The following is a 21005-nucleotide window of genomic DNA, read 5'->3' as shown; positions in this document are numbered from 1 at the left end:
CAGGGTTTGATGCAGTGTATTGTTACATTATGGCACTGGGGTAGAATATTGATAGCATGGCACTGCACTATGAATATTTTATACTTAATCTTTTCTATTCTGGTCTTTATGGAAATTTTTACCCTTGGGCACCAGGCCCTATTTTAGTAGTGAAAATTTGTAGCAAATGGTTTTGTCTTGTTATTTTGCAAGAGATGGGCCCAAATCTTCCAATCATGAACATATCCTTGAATTTGTATTAATGTGGAATTAATCAAGTAACACATAGGCAAAAATGTATTCATATGTAAAAGTTTTCAATCCATCCGAGCAAAAAAATTTTATTGGAAAGAATTTGAGTTTTATAATTTAGTTGAATTCATTTGATTTCTGTCACTTTATACTTTTAAAATTTTTGTGAAAAATCATCATCATCTCTTGCCTATTGATGTAAAGGGCCTTGGTTAGATTACACCAGTTGTCTCTATCTGGAGCTTTTGAATCATTACTTCTCCATTCATCATCACCTACTTCATGCTTCATAGTCCACAGCCATGTAGGCCTGGACTGCCATCTCTTCTAGTTCCTTGTGGACCCCAGTTAAAAGTTTGGTGAGCTAATCCCTCTAGGGGGAGTGCAAAAAGCATGCCCAAACTTTTGAATAACAAATGAAAATAAAGACAAACTTGCTCAAGTCTACCTAGTAACTGGAGAACTATGTAACCAAAAAAGTTCATTTAAATGATGGTTGCAACTTTGCTTTTAATTTTAGTGTTCGTTTTGATTTTATAAAACTAAAGGATAGATTTTTTTCTTCAGTCATGACAACAAATATTGTATTCTTTCTTTTATTCATACTGACTACTATAAAGAAGGTATCTACATTTGTAGTACTCTTGCTTTCTAAACTTCAGCCAATCTTCCCACTGGGTGGCCTTCTTGCAAAGCAGCTGTAAGAAGAGAAGTAGAAGCTCAATATTATCATTTCTGGGTTACTGCTTGCTCACAATTTTGTACCATTTATTTTTTTACTATTCTGGATTATATGTGTTGCCAACATTGGCAGAATAAACACTCTTGAAAATGCAGAATAAAGGCTCTTGAAAACACTGGCTTGTATATTACGAAACAAAGTTATTTTTTCGGTATCAGTAAAATATATATGTAGTTTCTCAACTCTTTTACTGCCATTCTCTGATATTTTCAAACTCTAGTTATCACATCTTTATTTCTCCCTTTTTCTTTTGTTTAAGCTTTATTTAACTTGAATAATATGTTTGCCATTAATTTTCTAAAATTATATTGATACATTTTACAACTAAGATCATACTAGAGGCCTTGTTTCTGACTCTACCCACCTGTTTTGAATAAACTTTTTTTATTAAAAAAAAAAAAAAAAAGGCTTCCACACGAACCCATCTATCAATTAATATCATTCTCTCTGTCCTTCATTTCTCATTTTTTTTGGATAATTTCCTTGAAAACTTAAACCATTGATTAATAACTGCCTGAGGTTTCAGAGTTTATGCACAGTGAAAAATCCTTTTTCTTGTATTCTTGAGAATATTCAGTACATGAATATAATCGTATGTGATTGATAGGTATATACAAAAGAGATAGCATTTTTAGTAAAATATGGTTACCACTCTGAATGGTCCACAAAGTGGAGAGATATGGAAGTTGAGAGAAAAAAAAATTTCATTTTAATTTTAGGTTAAGAAGTTTGCACTGTAGATATTAACCATGATTTTCACAGTTACTTCTATGAAATACAAGTCTTCATGGAATAATAAATAAGACTGTGATTTAGGATAGATTTGTTCAATCTTAGGAAATAACTTTGGTGAGGAACTTATTCCCTAATGCACTGTAATTTTCTTGGAGAGGGCGCATCAAATAACCGACCCCTTAAGGTAGGGAAAACGGTGGGGAAGAAGAACACTATAATTTTCTTATGTCCAAATCCTTAAATGTTTCAAAATCCTTATGGATATCTAAAACATTATAGAAATTTTTTGTATGGTTTTGAAAGATTGTGACAAAAATATGCATATGGTAGGATTGAAAATCTGTAGTTCATCTGATTTTAATGAGACCATAATAGTGATGGAAGAAAATATAAGAAAGCAAGATTTTAAGGTGATGATAATGTAAAGTTTCAAACTCTTAGATCACAAAAGAAGTAAAAGGAATATGACAATTTTGTGGGAGAAAGGACTTGCTGAACAAATGCACTTTTTAACGTAAGGATAAATGGTAATACTTAAGATTATGTAAAAATGATTGCAATTTACAAGGGTGATTTCATCTGCAAACTTTTCAGAAAAGAATTATATTATAATCTGGCCCATATACATTTTCCATATTCAAATACTTGAGACTTCATAATATAGACTGAATTGGTAGGATTAGACACATTCATTGTTAGGCAGATTGACTTGATTTGGAAACGAAGAGCCACTACCATAATTTTAGGTATATATTATCTTTGGGATTTAAAATGAATGCTAATGATTATTTGATTTTTTATTTTAACTTTACATATATTTTGGAATTTAGGTAAATGATGATAATAGAAAGCTCTATTGCTGTTGGAAAAAATTACCATATTTTTTTGGTAGTTTTGATATTTTTTAAGAAAATTATTTGCTTAACAAAGTTAATATTACTTCACTGTAGTTAATATTGAAATCACATTATTATAGACGAGTTTCTTTGAAGCAAAACAAAATTAGGCATCGTCTGCACATGCAGCACAATAATATATATTTTGAAATTTGGCAATTTTGTCCAATTTAGTAGCTTAATGACACAATAATTTTATATTATTAATTGTATGAAACACCCCTGAGGTTCATAATGCTTCTCTTTTGAAGTCTGGTTTTATATTAACATTTACTCTAAGAATAAAAATTTCCCGTGTTCTCTCATTTCAGTAGGCTTGGGACTTCTGTACATTATCAAAACAATCTGGTGGTTAATGGCAGTAACCTTAGCTTGGGTACACCGTACATACTTCCTCTTTTCAGTTCTCTCGTTGAACTCGTGTTAGTTAGTTATCAATGTCATCATCTTCCAAATTGTGATTTGTGTGATTAGGTTACCGTATTATGATTGTTCAGTGGCTACTTTCCTTTTGGTAAGGGTAGAAGGGACTCTTTAGCTGTGGTAAGCAGCTCTTCTAGAGAAGGACACTCCAAAATCAAACCATTGTTCTCTAGTCTTTGGTAGTGCCATAGCTTCTGTACCATGGTCTTCCACTGTCTTGGGGCAGGGTTCTCTTGTTTGAGGGTACACTTGGGCACACTTTTTTGTCTTATTTCTCATCCTCTTGCTAGTTTAGGTTTTTATAGTTGATATATGAAAGATCTATTTTATTGTTATTAATGTTCTTAAAGCATTTTCTATTGTTCATTACTTCTCATGTATATTATTTTATTATTTCCTTTCCTCATTGGGCTATTTTTATCTGTTGAAACCCTTCGGCTTAAAGCATCCTGCTTTTACAACTAGGGTTGTAGCTTAGCTAGTAATAATAATAATAATAATAATAATAATGATAATGATAATGATAATAATGATAAGGATAATAATAATAATAATGATAATGATGGTGATGATGATGATGATGATGATGATGATAATTAATAAATAATAGATAATAAAAAATAGAGATTTCTTCTGGATTTGTTAGTAATGCCTGGGAGATTGTTCAAGGGAGTTATTCTTGGCAATCACGACCCTCATTCTCTTTATTTCACGTGCCATGGGCAATATTGTGATGTGGATCATTGCTTTGAAGAATGTGCATTGCATATGAAGATGGTAGCTGACAAAGTTAAACTTTCCAAACCTTAAAGGATTAACATTTAGTTCAGGAAAAGATACAAAGATCGAGAGGAGATTAGACTAGTTGATTACAATGAAGCTGATAATGATAAAGCCTCTTTAGCTTTCAACGCATTTGTTTTGTTGACAGTAATGAGCGCCATAAGCTCATTACCTCATTAGTTTCGTTTGTTAAATCTGAAGACCAGTGATTTTAGCCTACTTTAGTGTTTGCTTTTAAATCCAGGGCTAACTCCTCAAGTTATACCAGTGATACACAGCCCATGACGTAGTCCATTACCTCCACAGAAGCTTTGCACTCTTGAATTACTGCAAGTCCTTCTATTGGGAAACCTTCACATATCTGTGATCCAGTTTGCTCATTATTACCGTTGGATTCTGAGACAGGAGATGTAGCTAGTACACTAGATCATGTTATCTCTCCACTTATTGAAGTGCTGATGATTAGCCACTGTATACCAATATTAATGGTGCGAAATATCGTATAGATCCTGTAGAACAGAAAAGACCATTATTAGATCAAATTTTTAAAGTTGAAGAGGGAGCATCATGTTTTGGATAGTAGTGAGCAGACCACTAGCACATCTTGAGATTTCCCTAGTGCCATTAACATACATGCTATTATGTATACTGCTGAAACGAGTCCCTTGGTTAGTGTAGATACAAAGATTGTGGTTAAAAATAAACAAAAGAGAAAGACTACCTTTTTAGAGAACTCATGTGACTGGAAGACAAAAATAGGGTAATATAGAGAAAGAGATTGACTCTGATGAGGTATCTCCTTTTTAGTCATTAAAGAAACTTATTTCTGAAGCTGTCTCTACTCTTAGTAACGTAAGTACTTCCAAACCTTTAATTATCTCTTATGTGCTGAGATATTAGCTAGAAATTTTAGTAGTCGTCTCATGAAATAAGGGATTTTGACGAAGGAAAAATCTATTTCTGGGCGAGGGACCTGTGTCGCTCCGTGAAATGCTCCTTATAGCACCATTTCTAAGGTATAAATACTGCTAAATATACCAGAGAAAAAAGTTGCATGGAATGCCAGGAATATACCCAGCTCGCTCACCCTTAGAGGGTGTCGGTATAATAACTGGGGCGTGTTAAAACCACTATCAGAGGTCCCTTACCAATTAGTCTTCTCCTTCCTCAACATTCCCCGTTACTACAAGGTGCCATTCTCTACGGCTACTGCCCCCCCTCCCCACCACCACCACCACCACCACCACCACTACCACTACCCATGCTTCTCCCTCCATTCCTCCTTAGCAAGAGCTTTTTACTTAATACCATTCCCACTATTATCCATGGTTCAGCAGGTTTTAAACAAATTTGTGATATCTGCGAACACCAGGATGATGCTAGTATCCCCTTTCTGGCACCAGAAGGAATAGTTCATGGATCTGTGGCACCTGTTGTGAGAGTTTCCAAGAGGGTTGGCATACAAAACTAATACTGTAGGCATAAAAATCTCTCTCAAAGGGAATTCATCCAAAATTGTCAAAAACCTCTCTCAAAGGAAATTTATCCAAACTCGTCCATGCTAAATCTGACTGAATGGAAACTATATGTCATATCCTCAAAAGTAAAGAGTTTCAGAAACCCTCTAGACTGTCTTTTGTCCGTTCTAAAAGACATTCTATGAATATTCCTTTCAAAGAAAATGGAGTTTTTATTTTGTTTGGTACAAAGCTAAGAGTTCTGTCAATTACTAGGTCTAAATTGGATATTGTAAAATTTTTACAATTACTTTTTATTGTAAGAAATGCTAAATTTCAGCCACTAAGGGGTTTAGATCCATGCTTAATTCCATACTCCAACATCAGGGATTAGATCTATCCCATTCAGGTGTAAAAGCAATTGTTGTATATCACTGAGAATTTAAGGGTCTCCAGTAGTAGGTCAATTTTCTAAAATTTGGATGTGGTTTTATAGTATTGAAAAGATCTGAATTTTGAATGATTGAAATATATCTCTTAAAGATCTCATACGTAAAACCCTTTTCCTGTTGGTTTTAGCTTCAGCTAAAGACTAAAGTGTTCTATAAATGCTATCTGTCAAAGTAACCATCTGGGAATACAAAATAATTTTGTCCCTTTTATCGTCCTTCAGAGCCAAAAATTATTTTTGTGGCGGAGAGTTTCTATTATTTGGAGAAAATTTCAGGTATTAGAAGTATCATTTCTATTTCATCTCCAAAAAAGAGCAAGATCATTTACAATTTGAAGTTTAGTCACAGCAGATCACAAGGAATTACATATAAATCTTAAAATAGGCTTGAAAGTGGAGGTATATGAATGAGTAAAGCAACTACTTCCCTAAAATTTTGTAGAAACTTTTCTTTTGAAAGAGTTATAGCAGCAGCACAATTGCACATGAAGATTGCAAGGCTCTAGGCTCCATGGTATCTGCAGAGCCGTGGTCTAAACAAGTTCAGGTTCAGTTGATTTTTAACTCATATGCAAGTATATGTAGTTTTAATTTAATGATTGGTTTAGTATTAATCAAAGAATCGTTTAGATCATGAAATATCATTTGGACAAGCTACAGTCTGGTATTTTAAATATCTTTAACAATCTGGAGTCCCTTATTTCAAACTGTATTTTGAGATGGTTTGTTAATAGTAATCTAGATCAGGTTAGTAAAAATTACTCTTCGAAAAAACACTGTGCCCAAAAAACTCAACTTGTATGCAAGTTCCAAATCAGAAGGATGACCTGGTGAGCGCGAGTGGTAGGTGTCGGTAGAGTAACCCAACTGTATTCTCTAGGGCCTGTCACGGCCCTCCCCCTTTGATGAAGGGATTATCTAAATGGAAGACAGCCTGTGAATAGTGTTTTACAAACGCCCTTATTAGATATACGACACCAACAAGGTGCTCGCGCGAGGGTTGTAACCTCTGCATTCCATGCTTTTAATTTTCTCTGGTATATTTGGAAGATTTATATCAGAAAAAGTACAAAGAAGGACTTTTTCGCCGGCCGTCACAGGTCGACCCAGAAATTAACATAGGTACTGTACTATATTGCTTTAAAGTAGATTTATACTATATGTTTCTGTCTCTGGCATACTACATCTAGTAAAGTGTGGGAGTCAGCAATATAAACACCAGGGGAGGTTCATAAAAATTTACAGAATTTGAAATTTTAGTATAAGAAATTTTATTATTAAATATATGTTTTTTCTTACATTCCAAGCAAAACGGGATTTTAAGACAAAAATATTTCCACAATTTTTTGAAATTTTCTTTCATATTCCCTATGAAAAAGAAAGTTGGTGATATGTCAAAGAATAGATTTCATTGCTCTGTTAGAACAGTTAAGTGTTATTCAGACAAGGCTAAACATATTTGAGGAATGTTCCTAATTTGTTTTGTAGGGTTAAGATTTCAAATCATTATCTTTCCAAAAGTGTGATGCCATTTATTGTTAAAAGATGTTATAGAGACTTGCACAGAATTGGATCCAAGTCACATGAAAAACTTGAAGGTTTTGATTCATGATATAGAAATGGAGCTACAGCTTTTAATTTCTGTAGGAATTTTCCTTTGGCAAAAAGTCTTAGCAGGAGCTCAATAGCATAGCAAGTCTGTTTTCGTTAAGTATTAGCTAAGAGAAACATTGTTTTCTTATCAAGTTTGGTGAGCTTTAGGTTCTGTAGAAGCTGTGGGAGATTTAGAATAAATGAAAATTTTACTTTTATTTTATTTAGGTTGATGTACTGTATTAGTGTTTCTTTTGAAAATACATGGTGTTTGTTAATATATAAAAGTGTTCAGTCTATAAGTGGGGTTGCATTTGGGAACACAGTCTGGAGGCTTAAGTTATAACAAAGTTTATTTGTTGATGATTGTTTACCGGGGTTAGTGAGCTAGAGGCGAGTCTCAGGTACTAAATAAGTGTATTATTTTAGGACTTTACAATTACTATATTTCCTTCATTGACCTACCTCCATCAGTGTTGAAATTAGTACTATGAACATCACAGGAGTTTCATAGAAATAAAGTATAATTTTGATTCCAAAAAGTATAATTTTTTTTTACTCAACTGATATTCATATACATGACCAACCCCCTCCCCACTGACTTATATCAAAAGGATAGATATTTACTTTTGACTTCAAGACTAAAAAGAAAAAAAATCTGCTCCCTACACAAGCTGAGGTAATTGCCATTAACTCCCAGATTCTACCTACTGAAATGAAAGAAAAGTGAAAATTTAAGTTTTAAGTAAAAGTTGATATTAAACCAGGCATCGAGAGAGAAGAATTATGAGTAATGTATCGGTTAAGTATAGAAATGATGAAATTTATTATTACATTTCTGTTTCTTATATATTAAGCTATTAATGATTTTATTCGGGTATGTGTACACAGAAGGTCAAATGAATGTAAAAAAAAAACCTGCATAGTTTTGTTTTATGTTGAAGTTTTTTTTTTTTTGGTCATCATGAGTTTTCATAGTTATATCTGTGAAACTATGGCACAATAAACACAATAGTTTAAGTAATATTGTACAGTGTGTAGTTTATTTAAAAGAGTATATTTTCTTGATGTTGCCTTTGGGTCATTGGCATTTTTAATAGGTTGGGGCACTGTCCTAAAGGGCAACAGGTAGTTTATATTTTTTTTTATGTCTGTATATGATCACATGAGAACCCTTTCTGGTGCGTTTATTGCATTGAAAGTAAACTTAGAACAAAAATGTTCACAGTTGTTTAATGTATATGTTCAATATTTGAATTATGTATAATTAGTATTATGATTGTTTCACTGTGCATGTTACTTTTGTTTGTATTTCATCACAGCACCTCTCACCAACCCAATGTCTCCGTCCACAGGTTATAGATTTAGGGGTGATTTTCCACCCTGGATCCTACCTCAGGGATTTTTGGAACATAATGGACTCCGTGGTTGTCATATGTGCTGCTGTTTCCTTTTGTTTTGATATGATGTGAGTAGATGTGCACTGAGTTTTATTCTTTGTCTAACTAATTTATTCATTTATTTTTCAAGTCCATGGTTTTCTTCTTTTGTTAATTTTAGGTGAAATTATAAAATATTTTGTGAATCGTTTTCGCCAAAATTTAAAAAATGTAGCCATGGGAAGTGTGGTACGGAGATAATATTCGGACTCAACAATTAAAAGATATCCTGCTATCTGTCTGAATCATGCATTCATCAGCTACATTGATATTGACTCGCATCCTAGTGGATTACAGTACTGTATACAGTATTGGAATACTTACCATTGGGTAGCTTTAGACGTGAGTGCAAAATTTTGCAGCAGAAAGTATTTGTCTGTATGACAGATTGTGCCCGACATTGTGGTATGTGGGTTGTGCATCTAGCATTATTCCTTGGGCCAGTGTTACCTCATAACTAAACCTTTTAATACCCACTATTCAGTGTTGTATTTGTGTGGCAGTCGGTGTTTTAGTAAGTTACTACATTTTTGTTTTAATTTGATGTTAAAAGGCATGTTTTCTTGACATCATTTGAAGAATCAGATGGATACTCAATAGATATCATTCAAAGTTGAAATAAAACTTCAAATGGTGCCTGAAAATTAAGGCCTATAGCGCACCCTTTGCTGTACTGTATTATATGGTTGAATGCTGTTTCTCCCATCTCCTTGATATTGAAATATATGGACTGGTATATTCTCCTGTAGTTTAAGAATATTTTTTATCCTTTGTAGTAGGTGTTAAGAAAGTTTATCCTGTTTGTTTAAAAAGATGTTTTTATTTAAATTTTTTAAGATACAGTGTCCCTGGTACTAGCGTGCTGAGTTATTATGCTCTCAATAATATCCTCTAGTTTATGTTGGGTATTCAACTTGGAATATATGTACAGAAAGAATTCACTTTCACCACTCACTGATTTTAATTGCATGTTTCAAACAATGTCACGTAATGAGAACTACTGTACCAAATAATGCTTAGCATTGGCTATTTTCACCCACTGCATTTTGCCATAGATAAGTTCATCATGCATTCATGATTTTGTTCATTACAGTCTCACAGTTTTGGTTGTTTTATCTCATTCTTTTAGATGTCTCTACAGGATTTAGTGGTACTTTAAAACTTCATCAGTAGCCCGTAGTAGGTTTTTTTTTACCTCATTTATCAATGTATACTTCATCACTATTTTTTTTTCAGTGGTAATATAATTTATATTTTCCTTCTTTTTCTCAACAATGCCGACAATTTACTCATGCTTTTCATTATCAATGCTTATCCCAGCATTGCATAATTATAGATCTCCCTTTTTGCAGGAGGTTAGAAAGAGTTACTATTATATGACCTGGATCTTCATCGTGCTTGAGGATTGGTGAATGATTAAGTTTACTTCTCTACTTTTGTCAATCCTCCTAACTTTCAGGTTGTTGATTTAGGAGTGATGTTACATCCAGGATCATATTTTAGAGACCTATGGAATGTCTTAGATGCGCTCGTGGTTTTATGCGCTCTGATAGCCTTTGCCTTTTTGTAAGTATGGAGGTTACCATTTTCCACCTTAACACCACAACACTGTATTCATGTTGTTTTTTGAGGTATTGTTTGTCATAAACACTGTAATGACCCTAAGTGTTATGTTATCAGTGGCTGCGTATTTTGAACATAATTTAGTCTCAAATATTTGTGCAATGATAGATTATATCCAATATTTTCTAAGGGAAAAGTTTAGTATTTCGTTAAAATAGCCTAAAATAGTATATACACAGTGCATGTCACAGACATTTTGTTTGATCCCTTTGGAAACTGGGCACCCGTAAGTTATACCGTTGTGTGTAAATCTTTGTAATAACTGTTCTTATGGCCATTTTTTATTAATCTTTAGATTGTGAGGCATAAATGCACATTTCTGGGAAAAGTAAAAATTCTTAGATATATAAGATATAGGGTTTGGGAAGGGGCATTAAACTTAATTTGAATACTGTAGTTGTAATAGATCAAATTCTATTCCATCATTTTGATGATAGATGTTTTGAAAAACAGTGCATTTTGCATTACATATAATGTATATCATTAGAGTGATTTGATATCTAAAAGTTGACTGAAATTTACTAGTTTTGGAGTGTTTTAGAATGAGATTGAGGTTTGCGGGTATGTGTTTGAGCATTTTATTTTTATCAGAACACACTTTGGTTATTATAATATTACAAATGCTGTTTGTAGTTTATTACTAAAATTAGTTAGGGACTAAAAGGTGACCTAATTATCTGGAACTTTTGATATCCAAAATGAATACAGTTCCATAGATTCTAAATAACCGGGAATCTTACTGACTTAGAGGTTTTAATGGGGAAGTAATGCATTATTATCATTATATAGAAATTACCCTTTGATATAGCAATAATTATTTTAAAATTGGTAATCCTATGCAGACAAATTGATATGGGATAGACGGATTTTTCCTTCTATGATTATTTTTATTTTTACAATACAGTTTTTATATTTGTTCCTGGGCAATGTATGAAATATTTTCAGACATTGGTCTACTATAATGACTTCACCTTTTTGAGTAGATCTCTTTAAAGAATTTGGAAACTGTTTTATAAAATTTTATTTTGTGAGTGAAAGCATGTTATTTATGCATTAAATAACTTTTATTGATGAGGAATGAATAAGTATTTCTACTCGATGGATGCTCAATATTCAGTAAAGATTTGCATTTATGTATAAAATAAGTTAATCAGTTAATCAATCCAAAATTTGGAGTCTATTGCCAGATTGTTATTGAGTGTATTGCAGTAACAGTCAATTGATCTGGCAGATAGAGTCAACAACTACTGCTTAAATAACTAGCTTTTCCCTGTAATTCACTTTTTAAAAATCATGTTAAAAATAAAAAGAGGAGGAAAATCTGCCTTTTACAATTAGTTATAAAACATCCTTTTTTTGTGAAAAACAGGATTTTATTTTGCTATTGCTATATTTGCCAAAGAAAAGTCAATACTGAAAAATGTGCAGATAAGAGAAATCTAGTATTTTTATTAGACATGGATGTTTGCCCTGACGCAATATTTATGTAGTGGAAACTGATAAATCTTTGATCTGCATAGATACTGTAATTTTGTAACTTGTAGAACTTTTAGCTAAATGATTAAGGGAATTTTTTCTCAACTCTTTCATTGCAGATTACGTTGATAGAAAGAATCACCTGTTCCTACTTTTTATGATCTAGATATTTGCATTTCAATGTAGCTGATATTTTATAGTTTAGAGGAAAGTTTCATGATAGTTATCTTATAGCTACTGTATGCCTAAGTCAATTCATTCATTTGTTTTTACCCAGACTTCCTTAGTGATAGAATTATATAAATAATTCAGTAAGCCAGGTTAAAAAGGCTTTACTTACAAAGCTTAAGTGGTGTATATAAAGACTTCACCTTCTTGGGTAGATGGTATTAGTAATAGTTAATAGAATGTTTATAGATATTCTGATGAATAGGTACTATAGTGAATATTGGCCTTAATAAATGAGTTTTCAAGATTTACATTTTTACATTAATTTACATAAAATGTTTTAAAATGACCAAATCATGCATGGTCTGTAGGTAGGGAATTTTCCTGTTGCATTTCAGGAATCTTATATGCTGCTATCACTTGCGGTTTTCACCAAGTTATCTTTTCTGTAGACAATTGATTTGTTTATAGTCATCCTAATATGTATAGTTATAGGTATCTGGTTGCAATATTTTAGAATTGTATGATAATGCATACATAAACCTTATCACCTAGATCTCATTACGCTGATGTTTAAGAATCAATCATACAATGCTTTATACGTCATTCTCATCATCAAAACTTTTTTTATAGTAGTACAGTACTGTACTCAAAATAGATTTCCTCTGCCTTTCATATATTTCAAAATCCTTTTGCTGATGGTTTAATTGTCTGTGTAAATTCCATTTATCTTATGATACCTTTTCCAGTATTTAATTTTGATTTGGTGACTTTATTTTGCTTTTTCCTTAATTTGGATAATTAAGAAATAATCCAGTTATGAGGATAGCTTTCTAAATTGCAATTAAAACAGCAAATGGGTTGATATAACTTGAAAGTGTGAATAGGGCATACTGTAACAGTACTCTCTCTAATAGTGGTTTCCTTTTCAGAAATGCTAGCAGAATTCCTTGGGCAAAGTCTTTTAATTGTTAATAATATGCCTCTATTTTTATTACTTGACATTTTTTATTTTAGGTTTTCCATTAGCTCCAGTGTAATAATTACCATTTTCTTTTAAATATGTAGATGTTTGTTGTTTCCATCATATATCACTATCAAGCTGATGGGAGGAGAATTACTTGAAATTTAAAGTAGTTCATATGAAACCTTTTTGAAGATTGATTGTGTCAGAAATATTTTTCTGTTATTTCCTAGTATGGAATTACAAATCAATCTCAAAGGATTTCTATGCCTATTGCATTTATCATTATAATGCTTGGGTGCATCTGGAAGTGAGGAGATCAACAGCAGTGCTAACAGAGATTTGCGTATAATGCAAATTTTTACTTGTTTCTTTATTTAAAAAGTTATTCTATGCTAATACATAATTAGCAATAAAGTAAAATTGTTGTTGAAATTATTTTAGAAAACTCATTGCATTTACATGACAATTTGTTTTCGCTGTATGCACATCTAATGGATCTGCTCACTCACTGTTCAAAATATTGAATGTCACCCTGGCTTGACCTTTTGTGCATGGATAATGTTCCAAAGACATTAGTTATTAAATGTTTGAATGGTATATGGAGAACCCTTTCTTGAGTGATTATATGACTGTCAAGCTATAAGCAGTCTTGGTCTTTAAAATATGAAATAGGATCAGTATAGGGTATTTTCTTGCATATAAGAAGGAATATTACATAGGTAATGTCATATATTGGAGAATTATTAGTTAATACTGTATTGTTTAGCAATATTATATTCAAGGTATTAAAGGTGAGTTGTATTAACTAGCTTAGCCAGGAACGTTACAAAGTATACCGTTATTTTGCAGATAATAAGTTAACGCTAGAGAAAATGCTTGCATTTACTGAAAAATATGTTCCAAACCAGTGTCTAGAAGTTGATATTGATTACTAATTCAAAAAATTACCACCAAGGAAATTATAGAGGTAGTTTAATTACAAAGATACAAGATCATAATTAGTAGATATTGAAGATCATAATTAGTAAATATTGTATATAAATATATGAATAAGCTATAGTGATTATCTAAGTATCATGATGGTTGTTAACCCAAAGAGTTAACAACAGAATAGTTATATCCAGTTTTTCTGTTGTCTTGATTATACAATATTTGATTAGGAAAAATTAGAATTTGAAGATCCTATGCACCATAACTTAAGAGCCTTCTAATATTATATACAGTAAATATAATTTGTTTTGGTGTCTCATCTAAATGGTATCAATTTGAGCAGTTATGAAATTTGAAGGTGTTCATGGGAGTAAGGAAGTGTAATGCTTTTTAATCGTATTTAGATGTTTTCAGTCAGTAGGGAAGTCATTTTAGAATTTTATTATCACCCTGATAGATTTTTCAAAAATGGTAAATAGTTTTGTTGTCTAATGATATACCTTGGTAGCATTTTAATTTAGGATGACCCCAGTATTGATAAAATGTTGTTATTTCATAATTCTGTGGTTTTTATTTGTGTACAAGTATTACTGTATTCTATCTTGTAAGGTTTTCTTCACCCTTGCTTTGTTTATTATTATAAAATAAGAAGCAAGTTAGGTTAATCCTAAGTTCTTCATTGCCTGATTTTGTATTTTCAGCAATGTCCAAATTTTTACATTACTGTAGCTAATGTATTTCTTATGTAGACTTAATTCCCAATTTTTTATTTATTTTATATTTGATAATGAATAATCATGTTCTTGAATATTCTTACAGTATTAGTTTTCTGCTTAGCCTATAATTGCTAGGTTTTATTTTTTAGGGTTTTCTCTGAGGGTTTATTTGCTCATAACTTCTTTCCCTCTGCAGACCTTCCCTACAACTGAAGTAAGTGAGGCATCCATGGATATGACCATTAGTGAGAGGATTTATCTATTATCATATTATTTACCATGATCCCTGGTGTATGCATTTTGCACTTGATACAAATTACCATGATTTATTTCAATATCCTTGCAACTTACCATTTTACTCATCAGCTTCTCTGCTCATTGCTATGCCAATATTTAAAGGAGCATGACAAGGTATAATATGAGAGGTTTGGGTTATAATAATTTGCATAATACTGTACTGACAGTAGAAAGTTGAACTATAAGAATCAACAGGAAAAAATATTCCTAACTGACCAAACCTCTCCTGGACAAGGTTTATTCTAACTGGTGAAACAACTCCAAAGATGAGACAAAAATAAGGGTTAATAGTTGCATGCTTTAGATGATAATACTAACGAATAATGATGACTGATGAACTAAAATGATTATAGGCCCCATTTAGGGTGCCTAGGTATCCGTGGGCACTCCTGGGGACCTTAATTAGATTTTTAGAGCCCCTTATTATAGGGACTGTAGTATGCTGCCTTGTGCTGCTGAGATGCATGTTCTTCTTGGTTTTACCATTCATTTATACTTTACAGTGATGCAAAGACAACGAAACACACAACTTATCTATTTTGGGCAGCCAAATTACAAATAAAAAGTACATTATTTTAGGTGACTTGTAACTATATGACACAACAGTATGTATTTATCCATAGGCATTTATACTGTATACAGAATAAGATGAAGTTTTAGGTCTCAACGTAAAGCATTGTGTATTTACACTGAAATATAAGTTGACAGGAATTGTTCACTCTTTACTCTTATGGTTTTGAAAGGTAGAAAAGAATGTGTGCACATGTCTGTATGTGTGCATGACAGTGAGCATGTATGTACACATAAGCATGAGCACGTGTTGAGGATTTTATTATAACGGTTTTTATACTTTTGCATTTGTGGAACTTCATAGCTAAGAGTACTTCTGCTCTAGCTCTGCTTCTGATAATGCTTTCTCTTAATGTATACTTTTCTTATTTGTTGTGATTCATGTTTTCTTTCATCCCCGTCGCATTTTGATGTTTCTGAAGCTGTTCCTCTTGAAACTGAAAATAATGGATTTGAAGGGGAAAGTGCCTAATGCTCTTATTAAATTACTATTGTCTTGGCTTCTGGTGTTAATGTTTTGTCAGAAAATAATATTATTAGGATACGTTGAATGTCTGTATAATATGCTTGCAAAACATTAGATGAATGATTGCAATACAACACAAATGTTGTGTCCTCCATTCCAAACCTTTCATGTAATAAAAGTTCTTTAACAAATTAAAGAACATAACTGGTATTGTAGCATTAATATCACATTTGTATTAATGATGACAGCATTTATATGTGAATGAAAGCTTTTGTTTGTGCTTTTAGTCGAGTAACAAAGGCATATCGAGTCAAAATTGGTCTCCCCCTTTAAGTAAATGTATTTTTTACTCTTAACAAAGAGTTATTAACAACATTTTAATACCACTAAAGGGCAGACTTCTATGTATCTGTGTGAGTCCTTATAACAAATTTCAGTGTAACAGTATCTGTGCTTATATTGCAAGGATAGGAAGATGTCATATATACTTAAATGCCATGTGGTGTTTAGGCTTTATTAAGGAAATATAGCGAATCAATGCGAGATTTTAAAGTGTAGGATGATTAAGGTTTTGTTAGTATTTGTAATGATTTTTAATACCTGCCTAAGGCAAAATAAGAGGAAACTTCCCTCATTAAATTGCTTTTAATGAGGGGTGATAACACATATTCAGTGTTTCTGGTTGAATCATCTTTTTTAATTGTAGATAATTTTTAAATTACTTTCGGATTTCCTGTGTTAATAAGAAAAAGGATATTTTCCCTTTCAAACTTTCAGTGGTGTCACCGTTTTCATTAGGCCATCTATAAGTACATTTGACCATGTTTCTTTTTCATATCAGTTTACACCACAGTAAATATGATACCAGCAGTTATTCAGATTTGTGTTAGCTGGCACATCTATCAGGGCTAATGGCTTCATACCACTGTTCTTGCATTACATTATCTAATTCATCAGGTTATTATGATATTTTCTGTATGCTATTCAACCTCATCTTGATTATCATACAGGCATGAAGCTCTACAGTATTAGGTATATCATCACTTGCGACATTAGTATATTTCACTAGTAACTCTGTGAATTCTTAGCATAGATCCTGCTAATTTCCATTCATTTTGGTTTTGGTTTTCCCATCTTCATGTGTTTCCAAACTCATTAATGAAATACATTTAGTTAAGCAGTCCTCCGTTTTAGAGATTGGTAAACCTTTTCAAGGGACGTCCTTCTTATCCTTACTGCTAACAATAACCTCATTCTTGGGATTTGAACCATCAACCTCTCAATCACAAAATGTTGCTTGTGTTTTAGTGAGAAAATGGTTGTTTACTGCTTCAGATGTCAGTGGTCCAAGTCTCTAAGGAAGATATTTTTGTTTGCTTTTATTTCAAGACACATCGGGTGCTTGCAATGATCAATTTTCCTAATTCCATATTCCTTAAGAAACAAATTTTAAAGTTTACTTCTTGGTAATGTAATGAATTCATCTTTCATTAGCACTGTGTTATGCAAACCTACAAATGATAGAAGATATGTGACATGTGATTATACTGATTTTGAGTTTAGACTGCATTTATTATATATTTACATTATTCAAGATTCTTCATGCATTGAAAACATAGGTTCTACTTTAAATTTCTGATTTTTTTAATATACAGGTTCTCTTCAACATTATTCTGGTACTATTTTTTTAGATACAAAGTTTGATTCGACAATATATATTTTTTAATTTTCTCATTTTAGAAGTTAAAGATTTCAGACATTATTATATATGTAAGCAAAGCATACGTTGATATTTTTTTAGTTCCATATGCTTAATTTACCAGAATTAAAAAGAGAAAATTTTTTATCATAAGTGAAAAAAATGCTATTAGCTCGCATTCATTAGGTCCATGACTTTGCTCCATACCAAACACCCAACAGTACTCCTATTATGCACTTTTGGTTCCATACCCTCTAAATGGACAACAGTTGTGAGGTGTGTGTGTGTGTGCATATATATATATATATATATATATGTTTATTTCTATATATATATGTGTATATATATATATATATATATGTTTATTTCTATATATATATATGTGTATATATATATATATATGTTTATTTCTATATATATATATATATATATATATTTATTTATTTATTTATATATATATATATTTATATATATATATATATATATGTGTGTGTGTGTGTGTGTGTGTTGTCTGTGTGTAAGTGTGTGTGTGTGCTTATATATATATATATATATATAGTATAAAGTTGGTCCTTATTTGTGTATAGTATATTTGAGCTTCTCCCATGGATAAGGAATTTAATGTATAAAAGATCCTGAATTGATATTTTTTTCCTTACTTAATGAATTTATAGATATATCCTTACATACTGTAATTATATTTTAGATGTGTAATGCACTACATCAATGAAATATAGGCCTACTGGTCTTTAATAATGATATTATGTAAAACAATACATTACAATTTTTAAATAGCATTATTAGTATCTCTCTCTCTCTCTCTCTCTCCTCTCTCTCTCCTCTCTCTCTCTCTCTCTCTCAAGGATAGAATTTGACATATTCATTTATACTCACCATTTTTTTAATTGAGTAAGAAATTTAAAAGCTAATTTTCGTTAACTTTAAAACCAGAAGTCTTCAGGTGGGGAATGGATAATACAGTAATCCTTGTCTCTGGAAATATTTTTCTGTTTTCTTTATTGTGCTATTTTATAGTTTTTTTGGGGGAGAGGCTATGTATAAGTGAATTTACATTATATATGTATTTTGAAAATTGCTACCATTTGGTCAACTGAATAAAAATAAATATGCGAACAAGGAAGGCATAGTATTTATTTACTGTAGTAACTCAGTTTATAAGTGATTTAATACAATCAGATCAGTATACAAGCGATTGAATACGAGCCGATCAGTATACAAGTATAAGAATTAAAATCGGTATATGAGCATCGTATCGGTGTGCAAGTAAAGATTTTCCTACATATGCACATTTTTCTTGGACAAGTACTAATGAGACTAGCTTGTGATAGGCAGAAAGCAGTATCGCAGTGTTCGTATGCCACCACCCATGCAGCGTTCACAGGCATTTTACCCTAATTTGTTTCTCAATAGATCGCAACCTCCCTCCCCCCCCCCCCCCTTGCTCAGAGCCTAGATCTGACACTTTCGGAGCAACACTAGTAGAAGAATCATTTCATGCTCGAACAGTTATGACTGTGTTCTTTGTCGAGTTGTGATCGCTATGATTCATTATAAAGACATTTTGTGCAACATTGTAAAGTTAACACGGTATTATGACAATGGCCTTAAAGTTATTTAAGAAAGAAGATAAAAAGAAGGAAAAGATTTCTGGGAAAGGGATAAAAAATTATCATGAACCATGAACAAGTTATGTGTGTTTGGCCAACCTGCAAAAATTGTACATTTGTACTACAACATCCGCGATTGGTACAGTTACAATTCTGAACAATGAAGAAGATATAAAAACATTTGACAATGTGAAACCAGTGCTGAAATTGATGATTCAAAAGCAACATAGACTTAATTTTGAAAGGTTTCTGTTTTTTCTGTATTGATGATACGATTACTGTACCTAAAACACTATATATAAAAAAGCAATTGTATTATTATTATTATTATTATTATTATTATCATCATCATCATTACTTGCCAAGCTACAACCCTAATTGGAAAAGGAGGATGCTATAAGCCCAGGGGCTTCAACAGGGAAACTAGCCTGGGAAATAAGAGTAATTAATAAAATAAAGTATTTTAAGAACAGTAAAAACATCAAAATAAATATTTCATATACAAACTATGAAATTTTTCACAAAATAAGAAGATAAATAAATAGAATAGTGTGCCCAAGTGTACCCACAAGCAAGAGAACTTTACCCCAAAACAGTGAAAGACCATAGTACAGAGGCTATGGCACTACCCAAGACTAGAGAACAAGGGTTTGATTTTGGAGTGTCCTTCTCCTAGAAGAGCTGCTTACCATAGCTAAAGAGTCTCTTCTACCCTTACCAAGAGGAAAGTAGCCACAGAACAATTATAGTACAGTAGTTAACCCCTTGAGAGAAGAACTGTTTGGTAATCTCAGTGTTGTCAGGGGTATGAGGACAGAGAAGAATATGTAAAGAATAGGCTAGACTATTCGGCGTATGTGTAGTCATAGGGAAAATGAGCCGTAACCAGAGACAAGAATCCAATGTAGTACTGTCTGGCCATTCAAAGGACCCCATAACTCTCTAGCGGTAGTATCTTAACGGGTGGCTGGTGCTCTGGCCAACCTACTACTGCATAAGGTGCCGCGTCAAGAGAATGGAGATATTTCTACTGAGTAGGAGGAAGAACAGAAGGACAAACCTCAAGTTTCAAACAAAATTAGAGAGATTATTATTATTATTACTTGCCAAGCTACAACCCTAGTTGAAAAGCAAGATGCTATAAGGTCAAGGGCTCCAACAGGAAAAATACCCAGTGAGGAAAGGAAATAAATAAACTACAAATGAAGTAATTAACAATGAAAATCAGATATTTTGAGAACAATAACAACATTAGAATAATTCTTTCATATATAAACTAATAAAACTTCAAAAACAAGAGAAAGAGAAATAACATAGAATTTTGGGCCAGAATGTACCTTTAAATTAAACAAGAGAACTACCCCAAGACAGTGAAAGACCATGATACAGAGGCTATGGCACTGCCCAAGACTAGAGAACATTGGTTTGATTTTGGGGTGTCCTTCTCCAAGAAGAGCCCCTTACCATAGCTAAAGAGTCTTTTCTACCCTTACCAAGAGGAAAGTAGCCACTGAACAATTACTGTGCAGTAGTTAATCCCCTGAACGGAGAAGAACTGTTTGGTAATCTCAGTGTCGTCAGGTGTATGAGGATAGAGGAGAATATGTAAAGAATAGGCCAGACTATTTGTTGCATGTGTAGGCAAAGGGAAAATTAGCCATAACCAGAGAGAAGGATCCAATGTAGTACTGTCTAGCCAGTCAAAAGACCCAGTG

General features: G+C 32.4%; 1 protein-coding gene across 3 annotated transcripts in view; it reads left to right on the top strand.

The window, feature by feature from the left end:
• Window positions 1-21005, top strand: part of cac (cacophony) — a 360232-nt gene that overhangs the window by 148760 nt on the left and 190467 nt on the right. For all 3 annotated transcript variants that reach the window (XM_068348246.1, XM_068348244.1, XM_068348245.1), the window contains exons 20-21: window positions 8667-8779; window positions 14827-14844. In XM_068348246.1, coding sequence (XP_068204347.1) covers window positions 8667-8779; window positions 14827-14844 — 131 coding nt within the window. The remainder of the gene's footprint in view (window positions 1-8666; window positions 8780-14826; window positions 14845-21005) is intronic.

Source organism: Palaemon carinicauda, chromosome 24, assembly GCF_036898095.1.
Source record: "Palaemon carinicauda isolate YSFRI2023 chromosome 24, ASM3689809v2, whole genome shotgun sequence".
Classification (NCBI taxonomy): Eukaryota; Metazoa; Arthropoda; class Malacostraca; order Decapoda; family Palaemonidae; genus Palaemon; species Palaemon carinicauda.
This window is presented reverse-complemented; position numbering and strand designations above follow the sequence as displayed.